Here is a 13,193-nt window from a genome sequence, read left to right as displayed (position 1 = left end):
GCCTTAAATAAGCTCTCTTTCCTTTCTTCATTTGAACATGGGTAAAAGACACTATGTAACACTGGTCAAAACAATCAGCAAAATTCTTCTTAGTAACTCTAGGAAGGGGTCTAGATCCCTGATTGAATTGGAAAATAATATTAAAATTCCATTGGAAAGGTGCAACAGAGCATTTGACTGCTGCTTACTCAGGTAACATTTCTATATCTAAAACATAACTATAAACTGCTACCAAGTAATTACAGGTTAAGCTTTATTTCCTTTCAGATTCTTTATTTAGAAGATCTTAAGAATTCTAGAATATTAAAGATTTTATCAGAATAGATATTCTTCCAAGAAAACTTCCCATATAAATATTACAATATTTAAACTTAAAGCTTAAATATTGTAATATTTATATTTTACTACAGTGCTCTACACTACTACAAAACAATGTAATCTGAAAACAAATCAATTACAATTTAGAAAATAACATGTCCCAATGTAAAAAAAAGCCACAACTAAATTATTGTTGTAAAAGGCTTATAAGGTTCAGCAGTGCATTAGGCCTTTCAGTACTGGAATAGGAACTATAAAATCAAATACATAAATGCAAGAAAGAATGATAATTTCAACAGAATAAAATTTGAACAAAGAACAATGTTTTGAAACTACTTGAAGTCCATTTTATATACTCTGATAATTTTATTAATATGAACAAGAATTAAAGAAATTCTTATGTGCATGCGAGCTCGCTCTCTAATACGTATATATAATTTTCCCCCCTCAGCTCAGAAAGACAAAAGATTCCAAGTCAACTGTACAGTAGACTCAAGAATAAGCTAAATTCAGAGCTTTCAACTAGAGATGTTAAAAGGTAGGAACATTTAGAAGCTATGTAACTGGTGAATTGGGAATAACATGTTAATCCTTATATGTTAAAACAAAAAACAAAAAACCTTCTACCTGAAAAAGTAGCAAGCCCCGATACCAGTTCCTATTAACAAATACACACACACACACACACACACACACACACACACACACACACTCTCTTTAAATTTCAGGCTAGTTTGTTCATAACAAGGAAAGACGATTACATTCTTTTTCTTTGCAATCTCCCAACTTCAGGCGACAAATCAAAAATAGAACTAAATAGTTACTTTTTCTTTTTTAACAGAGTGGTGGAAATAAAAGGCTGGAAGGAAAACAGTTAAATGAGAAAAACATGATCATACCCAATGTAAATGCCCCCTATACACAGTAAATAGCTGTCTAAATAAGTTCAACCTGTTCTGAAAGCAATCTGTCAAAAGGTTTCTAGAGTCATTAAGGTATTTATGACTTTTGATACAGTAATTCTATTTCTAGAAATTTATACTAAGGATATATTCTTAGAAATATAAAGTATAGGTTTTATCACTGTATGCCTTGGCACAATCCAAATGAGGAAAGACTTATTGGAAAGAACCCGTTGATATGTTTATAAAAATAATTACAATGTAGCCATGTGATGAAATTTTATTTATTTATTAAAATAATGGGTATAAACACTAATATAAAAATAAATCATATTCTATAACTATTAAATAGAAAGGGCAGGAGATAAAATTAGTCATAATTCAAATGCCTATGCAATTATTTTCAAGATGCACACAGAAAGAAGAGTAGGTTTAGTCTTAATTTTTGCTTTCATTTTTTTTCTAAATGTTTTAATGAAACCTATAATAAATAAATAGAATTTGTAAAAACAAACTTGATTTAGAAGTAATCAAGAGTAGGAAGAGCACAATCAAATACTATTGGATTCAAGTCATTATCTCAAATTACAGAGCAAAATACAATTTGAAGTAGATAACTTAAAAATAAAATATATTTGTTTAATGTATACAAAAGGACTTGCTATAAATCAACCTGACCTAAAATAAATCTCATTCTATGAGCAATATGTAGTTATTTAATATAATTAATGATGGGTTTAATGTAGAAATACCAATTTTATTAGCCTTCCAATTTACTTGGTTATACTTGTCTAATAACTTATTTATTATTTACTCTTAACTCTATATCTACTGCAATGCCTGAATTTTCTTTTTGTGTGTATTGTAAAAAAGCTTGGGTTTATAAAATGTATACATTTTAGAAAAAATTAATATAGATATTCAAAAAATTACACATTTGAAAAAGAACATGAGATATAATTTAGGCATCTTTGTTTAAAACAACATTAAAACAGTTCTCTCCTCTATCTACATTTAAATTATTTGGTAGTTTCTATGATATCATATCATGATTTTCACATATTATTAGGCATAAAAATATTGTTTGTCTTTTTCTCCTTTCTCTATTTTATATCTAAAGAAAGATGTAAGATTCTGGCCTATGAAAAGTTCTTAGTTAAAAGGGGGAAAAAAAAGCATAAAAGCACGATTTTTTTTTAGTAATTCTTTTCCATTACATGATCACTAGATATGTATTTTTGATAATCTAATTAGGTTATCTTATGGAAACCTATAGAACCAGTAAGAGGACAAAGACTTCTCTTTCTTGGCAAGGATTTTAGGAGGAAAAAGACAGAAATGAACAGAATATTAGAAATACAAACAAAATGTTTCAAGTATGGGAACCAAAAATAAATTATCAAAAATCAGTTCCCCCCCAAATTGCATAAATACACAAATCTAAGCACATGGTACTATTCTTAATTATTAAAAAAACTATTGATATTAAGTCATTTACTTTTCACCAAACATTATACAAGGACATTTATAAATCATTATCTAGTTTAATATGACCATTATTTGCCATAGGATTTACCATATTAAAGCCATTTTGCACATGTTTACTTCCTTCCTTAAAAAGGTTCCTGAAACTGGGCACGGTGGTTCATGCCTGTAATCCCATTGGTAGGAGGATGAGGCAGGAGGATATTGAGTTCAAAACCAGCTCCAGCAATTTACCAAGGCCCTAAGCAACTCAGTGAGATCCTTTCTCTAAATAAAATATAAAGAGGGGCTGGAGATGTGGCTCTGGGGTTAAGCACCCCTGGGTTCAATCACAGATGCAAAAAAAAAAAAAAATATCCTCAAGACAAGAATTTTACTCATTGCTTAATCCCACCCTTCTTGGCAAAAGGTCCACATCATGTGCTTTCTTGTATGCAGAATAAAATTAATTAATTACAGAGAAGTAGACTATACACCCAGGAGAGTATCCTCTAGAAGAGTACTGGTTTTGTCAGTGGTGACAGTATAATTAAAAAGTAGCAAATCCTCAATTTCAAAGTATCCTAATGTAGACAATAAATTACTTGATGACTATACTAACTGCAGATAAAATTCTAAAATTGTCAGCAGATTTTCCAAAGTGCAAACCACTGGAATAGGTCACTGAGCACCAGAAGAGTAGCAGAGGTGAAAGAGCAGGTAATGAGCAGAAATAGGCAGTACCAAGGACTAATAAGGGAGCTCACCATTTCTGTTGCTACTAGTCTCAAGAGAAAGCATTTCCTACATTCTGATATTCTTCAAAGGCTAGTTCTCCATTTAAAATTGTATTGAAGGGGCCCTACATTTCACTGGAAGTGCAAAAACTTCAGAAAGCTTACTCAGGTTGAGCTCCCCTCATCCAAAAATTAAAAATGCTCCAAATACAAAATTTATTAAGAATCATGTCAGCATTCAAAAACTTTCAGATTTTGAAGCATTTTGGATTTAAAATTTTTCAATTAGAAATGCTCACTCAGTAAATTCTACATAAATATTCCATAAACATTCAAAATCTGAACGACTTCTGGTCCCAAGCATTTTGGAAAAGGGATAATCTAAAATATTACATTAAACATTACATCTATAGCTCCACACTGGCCAAAGAAAAAAATGCAGTGAATCTGTGTACCCCAAAGCACCTTTGAAACAACATCCATTTTTTGTTTAATGGTATATCTGGAGCAGATTTCATATGCTGTTTCATCTCATGCCACAGAAAAATGATTTTATAAAATCAGAAAAAAACCCTCATTAAATAAGGTTTTGCCAACCTTTGAAGTTTTTTTTTTGTTTGTTTTTGTTTTTGTTGGTACCAGGGATCAAAACTGCCCCCTTCCTCACAACTACGCAGTAGCTCTACCACTGAGTCATACATAATCTGCAACACTGAAATGGTACATTTTATTGATGTATAAATACACCCGCAGCCCTAGTAAGGTAATACATATTTCTAAATACATGCCTGAAAAACTACTATTAGAAAATAAGATTAAAATATATAAAAACATCTTCAACACAGTTTGAAGTGCTGAGTTTCTGCTGATATTTTCAAATAGGAATTTAAGAGCAATATCTGTGCTCAACAAAAACCTAGGAATAATCTGATCTCAAACAAACAGATAAAAAGAAAAGGTATAATCGAATCTTCAAGAGTTGATACTAGATCTGTCCAAATTTCTAGCTCCTCACACTCTTTATTAATCTGCATGACTCAGCAAATCAATATTTTGCAAATGACTAATGTATACTGTAAAATCACAGGTGGTAAAAAGAAAAAAATTCACTCAGAGGGTTTATAAATGCCTAATGGCTTTTAATAGAACAAAAAGTTTACTGATATGGCTTCAGATTCTATATTGTAACTAACCTTTAAGAAACTACTACTTGTTGAATTTTGGTAGAATATCAGAATATTCACAATTATCTGCAAGATTATTAAAACAAGCCTTTCTTTTCCAGTTACACATCAGCTGAATTGTCTTCACATGTGTCAAACAACATCATGTTGCAAAAGACTGAATGCAGAAAGACAGGAAATTTTACAAAATTACAAAACAATGCTATTCTTATTGATATTTTCATTTTAAAAGATGTATTTTTCAAAAAGTTAATTACTGATATAAACCTACAGCAGGTTCATTACTGTTAATTTTAAACTGAATTTATGTTTTCCTCAGTTTTAATTTCTAATATAGTAAATATTGGTAGTGACTGCTTACATAAATAAAAAATCTTCAAAGTCTTTATCATGAACTGAATTCAGCTCCTCTCAAAACAAATTTGTTGACTACCTAACTCCCAATGTGACTGTATGTGGAGACGTAGTCTTTAAGGTGGTAACTGAGGCTAAATGACAGTGGGCTTCAATCCAATAGGACTGGTGTTCTTCTAGGAAAAGGAACAGTAAAGACCTCTTTTCTTTGGAGCACTCACAGAAGAAAGGTCAGTGAGGCGACAGTGAGAAAGTAGCCATCTGAAAGTCAGGAAGAGAAGCCTTACCAGGAACCAACCCTGCCAGCACCCTGATCTTGGACTTCCAGCCTCCAGAACTATGAGAAAATTATTATATGCTATTTAAACCATCCAGTAATATTGTTATAGCAGCTGAACGAATTAATGGTCCTATTTTTTTTTCTTTACAAGTAGTCCTGAGACCAAAAGTTTTGACAACCAATAAATTAGTCAATAAACACTGGTTGTATAAACTAAAATGCTTGTAAATAATATTATTTCATAGTTATAACCCAGAAAAGTAATAATTTTCAGTTATTCAAAATAGGAAAAGGAAAACAAAGTCATCTTTAAAATAATGTTATTTTTACTTGAAGTATGTAATGTAATTACATCATTTAAAAGCATAAGAAAAAAGTGAAACAACATGTGAAAGAATTAATGCTGGCTACTGAGGCACTCACTTTTCATTTCAGGAAAGCTGGCTTGTTGATGTGTTTGATGAGTGCAAACTAATCCTGAGTAGGTGATGAGTCTATTAACTTTATATAGATACAAAGTCATATACAAAGCAAAACATCAAACCTTAAGTTTTTGTTTCAAGTCAGGAAAAAAAAAAAGAAATTACAGGATTTGTAACTGAATCAATAAATAAATACAATTTTTTTTTTTTTTTGGTACTAGAGATTGAACCCAGGTACACATAACCATTGAGCCACATCCCCAGCACCGCCCCCAACCCAAACTTTTTTTTTTTTTTTTTTTTTTTTACATTTTTGTATTTAAAGACAGGGCCTTGCTAAGTTGCTGAGGCTGACTTTGAATTTATGATCCTTCTGCCTCAGCCTCCTAAGACACTGGAATTACAGGTGTGTGCCACTGTGCCTGGCAACTATGTGCAATTTTTTTAACCATGTAAACTTATCAAGAGTATAGGGGGATAATAAATTGGTAACGGTTATTAACAGTAAGAAAACCTATTTTAGTATATGCAAAGGTAAATATTTCTGTTCCCATTCATAAGTGGAGTTGATGTAGCACAAATGGTAACAAAGTTGTGGAAGTCACTTAAAAAAATGAAAATTTTGATAGGAAGAAATTTTACATAATTAAGTTATAAAAGCTTAGATGAATGAAAAAAGGTATATCAGTAAGTTTCTGAATTTCATAGACACACATTATATTGGTGGTTTACTTTTAACAGAAAATAAATTGTGTATTCAAGTACAATAATTTTATGTGGAGTAGTACTCTAACATAAAAATGAAGCAAAATGCTTAATTTCTAAGACTCTAAATCCTAGAAATAACATTCAAAATTACATTTTAATAAATTTCATTTCACATAACTTTCATAGAAAGAAAATACTAATTCAAATTGAGCTAACTTTTCTCTGGTTTAATGTTTATATGAAAAAATAATTATGTACTCTGTTTGGAAAAGTATAATCAATCCAGGACATGCAAGTATCATTTTTATCTTATGAGAATTTCTCCATGTTCCAGTTACTTCATTCCTTATTACATGCTGCAAAAAGCAGTAATAATTTTTATAGCCAAATATCACTTTGTAAGATACCAGGTACCTTTCAATATTTACTATATAAGTCATGCATGAAATTTAAACATTACAAAAAATGACTTACCAGTTGACACTCCTGAAATATGCACATTTTCAGAATGTTCTGCAAGAGCACCATTTCCTAAAATTAAACATAATAAATAAACTAATTTCCAAGATAAAATTTATAAAAAATTTCAGATCCTCTTTACAGCAGAAACAACTACACAGAGCTGTTCTTAATATTCAGAAACTAAAATTTTTTAAAGTAATCTTCAAAACAATACTAACAAGCCTCATGTCATAATAGTAGGGAAAATAAAATATTTTGGAAATTACAACAGTATAGTGTAATAATAAAAGTCAAATATGTAAATATGATTAACACCAGAAATAATTTTTCTATCAACTAATAATCAAAAGGGTACTAGTAGGAAAGAGGAAAACATCACTTTTTAAAAACAGCCTTCCTCTCAGAGTGTCTAATTAGCCACAGGTTACCATGTGATGACTGGTAGGGCCATATATGTTGGTAACTTCTTTTTATGTTCTATAGCTTGAATTGCCTTAGAAATCTTTCAACCTTTCCTCACCAATAATTCTAGTAGTCTTAAGAGCAGAGTAAGAGCTGTATCTTACTTTGGAAGCCCCTGATTTTTCTAAACCGCATTTCAGAGTTGGACAAATAGAAGCATTCAAATAACTTACCGTATGCTACCTAATAAAATTAAAGCATGGCTTTAAAAGACTCCCATTTAATGTACAGAGAATATTTCCTCTCTCAAAGTAATGTGAAGAGTATCCCTTTGGGTATTTATTTTTAAAAAATATTTTAATTTTATTAAACAACATTTTCAACTGAGTGTGGTGGTGCATACCTATATTCCCAGTGACTCTGGAGGCTGAGGCAGGAGAATACAAGTTCAAGGCTAGCCTTAGCAACTTAGAGAGGCCCTAAGCAACTTAGTGAGACCCTGTTTCAAACAAACAAACAAAAAAGGCAGGGGGCATGAATATGGCTCATCCAAAACCAAAACAAAACAAAATAATGTATTTTTATCTACTTTTTTTTTTGGGGGGGGGGTACAAATTCCTCATCATTTCTAAAGTTTTGCCTCTCCCTACCTATTAGCTGCACCTGTCATCCCAACAGTTCAGGAACACAACACATAAAAATAATTTTCCTTGGAGTGGGGTTGGGGAGAAAGCTAGCTGGAATAAGCTTAGATGGCAAAAGCAGAATTATCTTTCCTGGTATAAAGTGAAAAAAGTAGCAAATATTGTTAACTAACAACTTTTCTTTTACAACTACCACACTTGCTTGATTATGATTGCTTGGTTATTGCAGAGCATGCTCCACTGCACTAAGTTGCAGGAGAACAGAGCCTGTGTTTATTTGGCACACCACTAAATGCACAGCTCCAGAACAGAAAGGATGCTCAAATAGTTGATGGATGTATAAATGAGGATGTCATGATAATTATGCAATTAAAATGAAATCATACCCATTAAGCACTAAATACAGTATTTGGCAAACAACACTGAACAGGTATTCATTTTTATTAACTGTGTAAAGTAAATTACCATTACTAAAGAAAAAATAACAGTAACAAAACCACATTTTAAGTCAACTATAACTATATAATTCAATGAAAAGAAGAATAATATAGTACAACAGGTAAAAGAGGTGTGTATACTAGATTAAGTATACTGATTACCGTTACTTAAGTACTGTGTTTTAATACCACATGAGGCACAATGTCATTTTCCCAGCAATGTTAAATGCTACATGTATAGAACTGAAACTACTAGAAAGAGCACGTCCAATTCTTTATTATATACCAGTTATAAAAATAGGTAGCAGAAACAAAATACAACACAAATTCAACGAAACACCTACCAAAGTTGTTCGAAGATCGGTATAAATACTTGCCACTCACAAGTACAACAGCTCTGGGATTCTTGGGAGATTAAGTACATATAAAACTATTAGTTTTAATATTAGGTGCATTTTATATATTAAATTTATATATTAAATCTTTTTCCCAATTCAATAAACAGAATAAAGGCAGCATAATGTAGTATTTAAGATTGTGAATTCTGGACTAGATTGATAGAATTCTAATTCCACCTCAAATACTTTGTCTGCAATTTAGGTCAAGCTAACTTACCTTTCTGTTCCTCAATTTCATTTCCACCTTATAGGGCTAGTGAAATTCTTTGTAATATAAAAAAAAATTCATCCAAACCTACATTGACATGCAAATAAGTACACAGTACAGCCTTATAAAATATTTCATTGAATAAAATAATCTCTATGTGCTTATGGGTAGATATACAAATAAAAAATGTTACAGAGCAGAGTTAGAATATAATCTAAATTTAACTCCAAAACTATGTATGTACAGTTTATAATACATGTTATCTGTATATGTGAGTCATATATACATATACACACATACATATATGTATTTACTTAAACATGGATGAATGTAAAGGCATATATAAACCATGGAGAAAATTCTCTGTAACAAGAATTAAAAAGACTTGTATACTTTAAGACTGAATTTTGTTACAAAAGCACAGATCTTTAAATTTCTTCTTAGTATTATTAAAAAAAGGGGAAAAAAGGTGATCAGATAATTCTAGATAAACAAAAATCTGATAAATACTGTGCTAAATATTATAATATCAGAAAAGTCTTAATAACTTTAAAAACTGGTAACACCTTAATATATAAAAATGGTACTATTTACTATTAATTTCCCATATATTTACTATAACTTAAACACAGTCCTATTCAGAAGTTTAAAAAAATGATAACTTCTATTAATATCAATTTTTTTGCTGTTTCATTAAATGTTTCTGATTCTGAACATAACTTGAAGTAGGCTATATGTAATTTAGCAATACGCCTATTCTAAAAAAGTGTACAAATTATGTCAGTTACATAATATGATTATTTCCATTTTATCAGCAAATAGCCCAAAGAAAACTGCTGTGATGCTAAAAAACAAAAATTCTCCCTAATGCCCCTCTTCTAAATCCCAGGAAAATAACACTTCAGATATATGACTATGAACACACCTCACCCATCTTACTACAACTACAAAGTTCACATGCACTTTCAAGATAGTCTTAGAAAAGTCACCTTAAAGGCAGCAAGTGCTAGGAAAATATATAGTCTAATAAAACATTACTACTATAAGTATATATTAACAGCTGACTTATAAATCAGCTGATTAAGTAGAAAACTTCTAAAATCCAGTTTTCAAGTAAGAAAAACTTTCATTCACTATCTAAATCATATAAAACATAATTCTTTTTTATTCTAGTCCCACTAACTACATATACAAAGAGATGATCAACTCCTCAATTATTATTCCTCTGGAGTTTGAGTGTAATATGAGAGAGAATCGATTCAAAGAGATGATTCTTTAGGAGTTAAGTAAGCCATAGAGCAGTGACAGAGTGTGCACTGGACTCCTTGTAATCAAACCCCAGCTCTACTGTGTTTACTCACAAACCTTACTTAAACAACTTTTCTGCCAGACATGGTGGTACAGGCCTGTAATCCCAGCTGCTCGGGAGGCTGAGGCAGGAGAATTGCAAGTTCTAAGCCAGCCTCAGCAATGGCGAGGCACTAAGCACTCAATGAGACCCTGTCTCTAAATAAAATACAAAATAGGGCTGGGGATATGGCATAGTGGCTGAGTACCTCTGAGTTCAATCCCCGCTACCAAAAAACAAACAACTTTTCCTAAGATCTGATATACTCACTTGTATAATGGGGATGTCAACATGAAAGACTGCATACATTTATAGTCTTTGCATTCTTGTTGTATTTTTCTTTGTTTTATTTATTTGTTCCTTTTTTATTTATGGCCTAAAATTCCTAAGAAATAGCTAATAAATACACCTAAGATTTGATAGATACTTACCTATACAAGAATTCCCTCAGCCAATCCTTTAAATAATGTTCCATTTTACAAATGAGAAAACTGAAGATTCTCATAGTTTGGTTATTTTTTCAAAGTGCTAGTAATCAAATGAAAAGTTTGTGCTTCTTCTTAAGAATAATTCTATACCGATTTCCACAGCATTAAGAAATCTGTGTTTTTTACTTTAAAAAAAATATTTGGACATAATTATAGTTCTTGTTTGTAAAAGAAATAGTGCTTAGCTCTCAGCACTAAAACCCACCTGCCACAACTATTTAAATTTGGAAGTAAAAATTAGTTAAAAAGTTAAATGATAGCTATAACTAATGAACTTGTTCAGCATTATACAATTTCTTCTCTACTATGCAATGGGCGCAGTCACACATAAAAGCATATACACATAAACCAAAAAAGCAACAATTCTTCCTATTTTATTGTATTCAAGGAAAAAGTCTAAAATCCTAATAGGATTTGCCAAATTCTCCAGAGTCTGGTTCTTTTAACCATTTCTAAAACTCTCTCTCATTGTATACTTTTCCATTCTATCTCCTGTTTAGAATAATAATAAATTTCTTTTGGAAAAATGTAAGCCTTCTCTCTTGCCTTTGAACTTTAATATCATTTCTTTGGGGAGGCATCTCTTGACTCCTCCATTGCAGGTATTATGGTTTGGATATGAGGTATCCCCCAAAGCTTATGTATGAGACAATACAAGATGTTCAGAAGTGAAATAATTATGAGAGCTATAACCTAATCAGTGGAGTAATCCATTTGATAGATTAATAATTTGAATGGATTAATGAATGGTACCTGTAGACAGGCAGGGCATGGCTGGAGAAAGCAGGTCGCTGGGAGTGTAATAATATAATCTTGGGGATTATATTATCCCTGGCTCCTTGACCTCAATCTCTTTGCTTACTGATTGCCATGTTCCTCTACCACAACCTTCTGCCATGATGTTCTGCCTCACTTTGGGCCCAGAGCAATGGAGTCAGCTGATCATGGACTGAACCTTTGAAACCATGACTCATAATAAACTTTTTATCCTTTAATTTGTTCTTATTGCTTATATTAGCCACAAAAATGCAAAGCCAACTAACACAGAAATTGGTACCCGAAGTGGGGATAATGTTGTGACTAACCTGACCATATGGTTCAGAAGCATTCAGAACTGGTTTGTGGGAGGAGTTTTCAAAAGTCTGGAGATGCAGACTGGAAAAGCCTTAGAAAAGCAGATCTAAATGGGCAATTCTAGTGGGAGCTGAGAAGATCAGAATGTCAGTAAGACTGTAGACTAAAGAATGGGATGAGGAGGAGGAGGACTCTATTGGAAACTGGACCAGAGGTCATTCATGTTGTATTCTGGCAAAGAAATTGTCTACATTTTGCCCATGCCCTGAGAATTTCTGTGAGGCTGAATTTTAAGGTGATGGACTAAATAATCCATAACCTTATGGAAGAAGAATTTCAAGGCAATATGGCATTCAGGCAGTGATATAGATATTTCTGGTGGCTATTAGCTAAGTTTACTGAGATAACTGGAAGCAGAAACCACAGAAGATTTAAAACTTGTAATCTGGTCAAAAAAGAGGATATAAAATGGTCCAAGAAAGGTGTGGGTTGATGAAGAGATTATAGTCACTACAGAGATGCTACATAGTTTATACAGAGACAATAGGAAAGATGTCTTGAGAGAATTTCAGGAATTAACAAGACCACACCCATTTTAGGATCAGAGTGTAAAAGTAAAAATTCCTTTGATAAGAGATCATGGGGAAACCCTGCTAGTACAGGGGAGCCTAGAAAGTTGTTTCACTGTGTTCAGCCTCACAGATCCATAGAAGCTGCTGCAGTTGTCGCCCCAGGAAGCCTGTTTGAGATGGAGGCAGATCTTGGAGTTGTCTACATGGTGCTAGTTCTGCAGGAAAACAGGATGCGGGAGTTAGGGATTCATGGAAGCCTCCCCCCATGATTTCAAAGGAAGACTTGGAGACCAGGCAAAGTGCACAGGGTCAAAATCCATACACATAGCCCAAGAGGGTGATGAGTAAAGATAGGAGAAGGAAGTCAAAGCTGCAGTGGAGATCACCAAAACTAAGAGAAGCCAGTAACAGTAACGACACTTCTGAGGAAAGCCGCAGAAACAAGCGGAGAGAGGCCATGTGAGCTGCAGCCAGGGGCAGCCAGAAAGGCCATAGGGGCAGAACTTATTACATAAGCCCTTTGGAGAGAAGATCACAAGGCCATGTACCTCAGAGGCTGAATGTGGAGCTACAGAACTGGTTTTCCCAGTTGGATTTTATTCTTGCTTTGGTCCTCTCCTTTATTTATATGCCCCTATTTCTCTTTTTTGGATGGAAATAGTTTCTCTGTGCCATTATATATTGAATGTATGCGACTTGCTTTTAACCTTTATAGGGGCTCACAGCCAAAAGTTTGCCTTGAGTCCCAGATATGATTTTGAACTTGGAACTTTTGGGCAATGAAAAAACTG

General features: G+C 32.6%; 1 protein-coding gene across 2 annotated transcripts in view; it reads right to left on the bottom strand.

The window, feature by feature from the left end:
- The window catches only part of Lrp12 (LDL receptor related protein 12), an 87,289-nt gene that overhangs the window by 30,037 nt on the left and 44,059 nt on the right, over window positions 1–13,193 (bottom strand). Inside the window, exon 2 of one of the 2 annotated variants that reach the window (XM_026384554.2) lies at window positions 6,844–6,900. The exons of the other annotated variant lie outside the window; for it this stretch is intronic. Coding sequence (XP_026240339.1) covers window positions 6,844–6,900 — 57 coding nt within the window. The remainder of the gene's footprint in view (window positions 1–6,843; window positions 6,901–13,193) is intronic. 2 annotated transcript variants of the gene reach the window in all.

The sequence above is a fragment of the Urocitellus parryii genome, chromosome 7, assembly GCF_045843805.1.
Source record: "Urocitellus parryii isolate mUroPar1 chromosome 7, mUroPar1.hap1, whole genome shotgun sequence".
In the NCBI taxonomy this organism is placed as follows: domain Eukaryota; kingdom Metazoa; phylum Chordata; class Mammalia; order Rodentia; family Sciuridae; genus Urocitellus; species Urocitellus parryii.
Note: the sequence above shows the minus strand (reverse complement) of the source record. Positions and strands in the feature narration are given on the sequence as shown.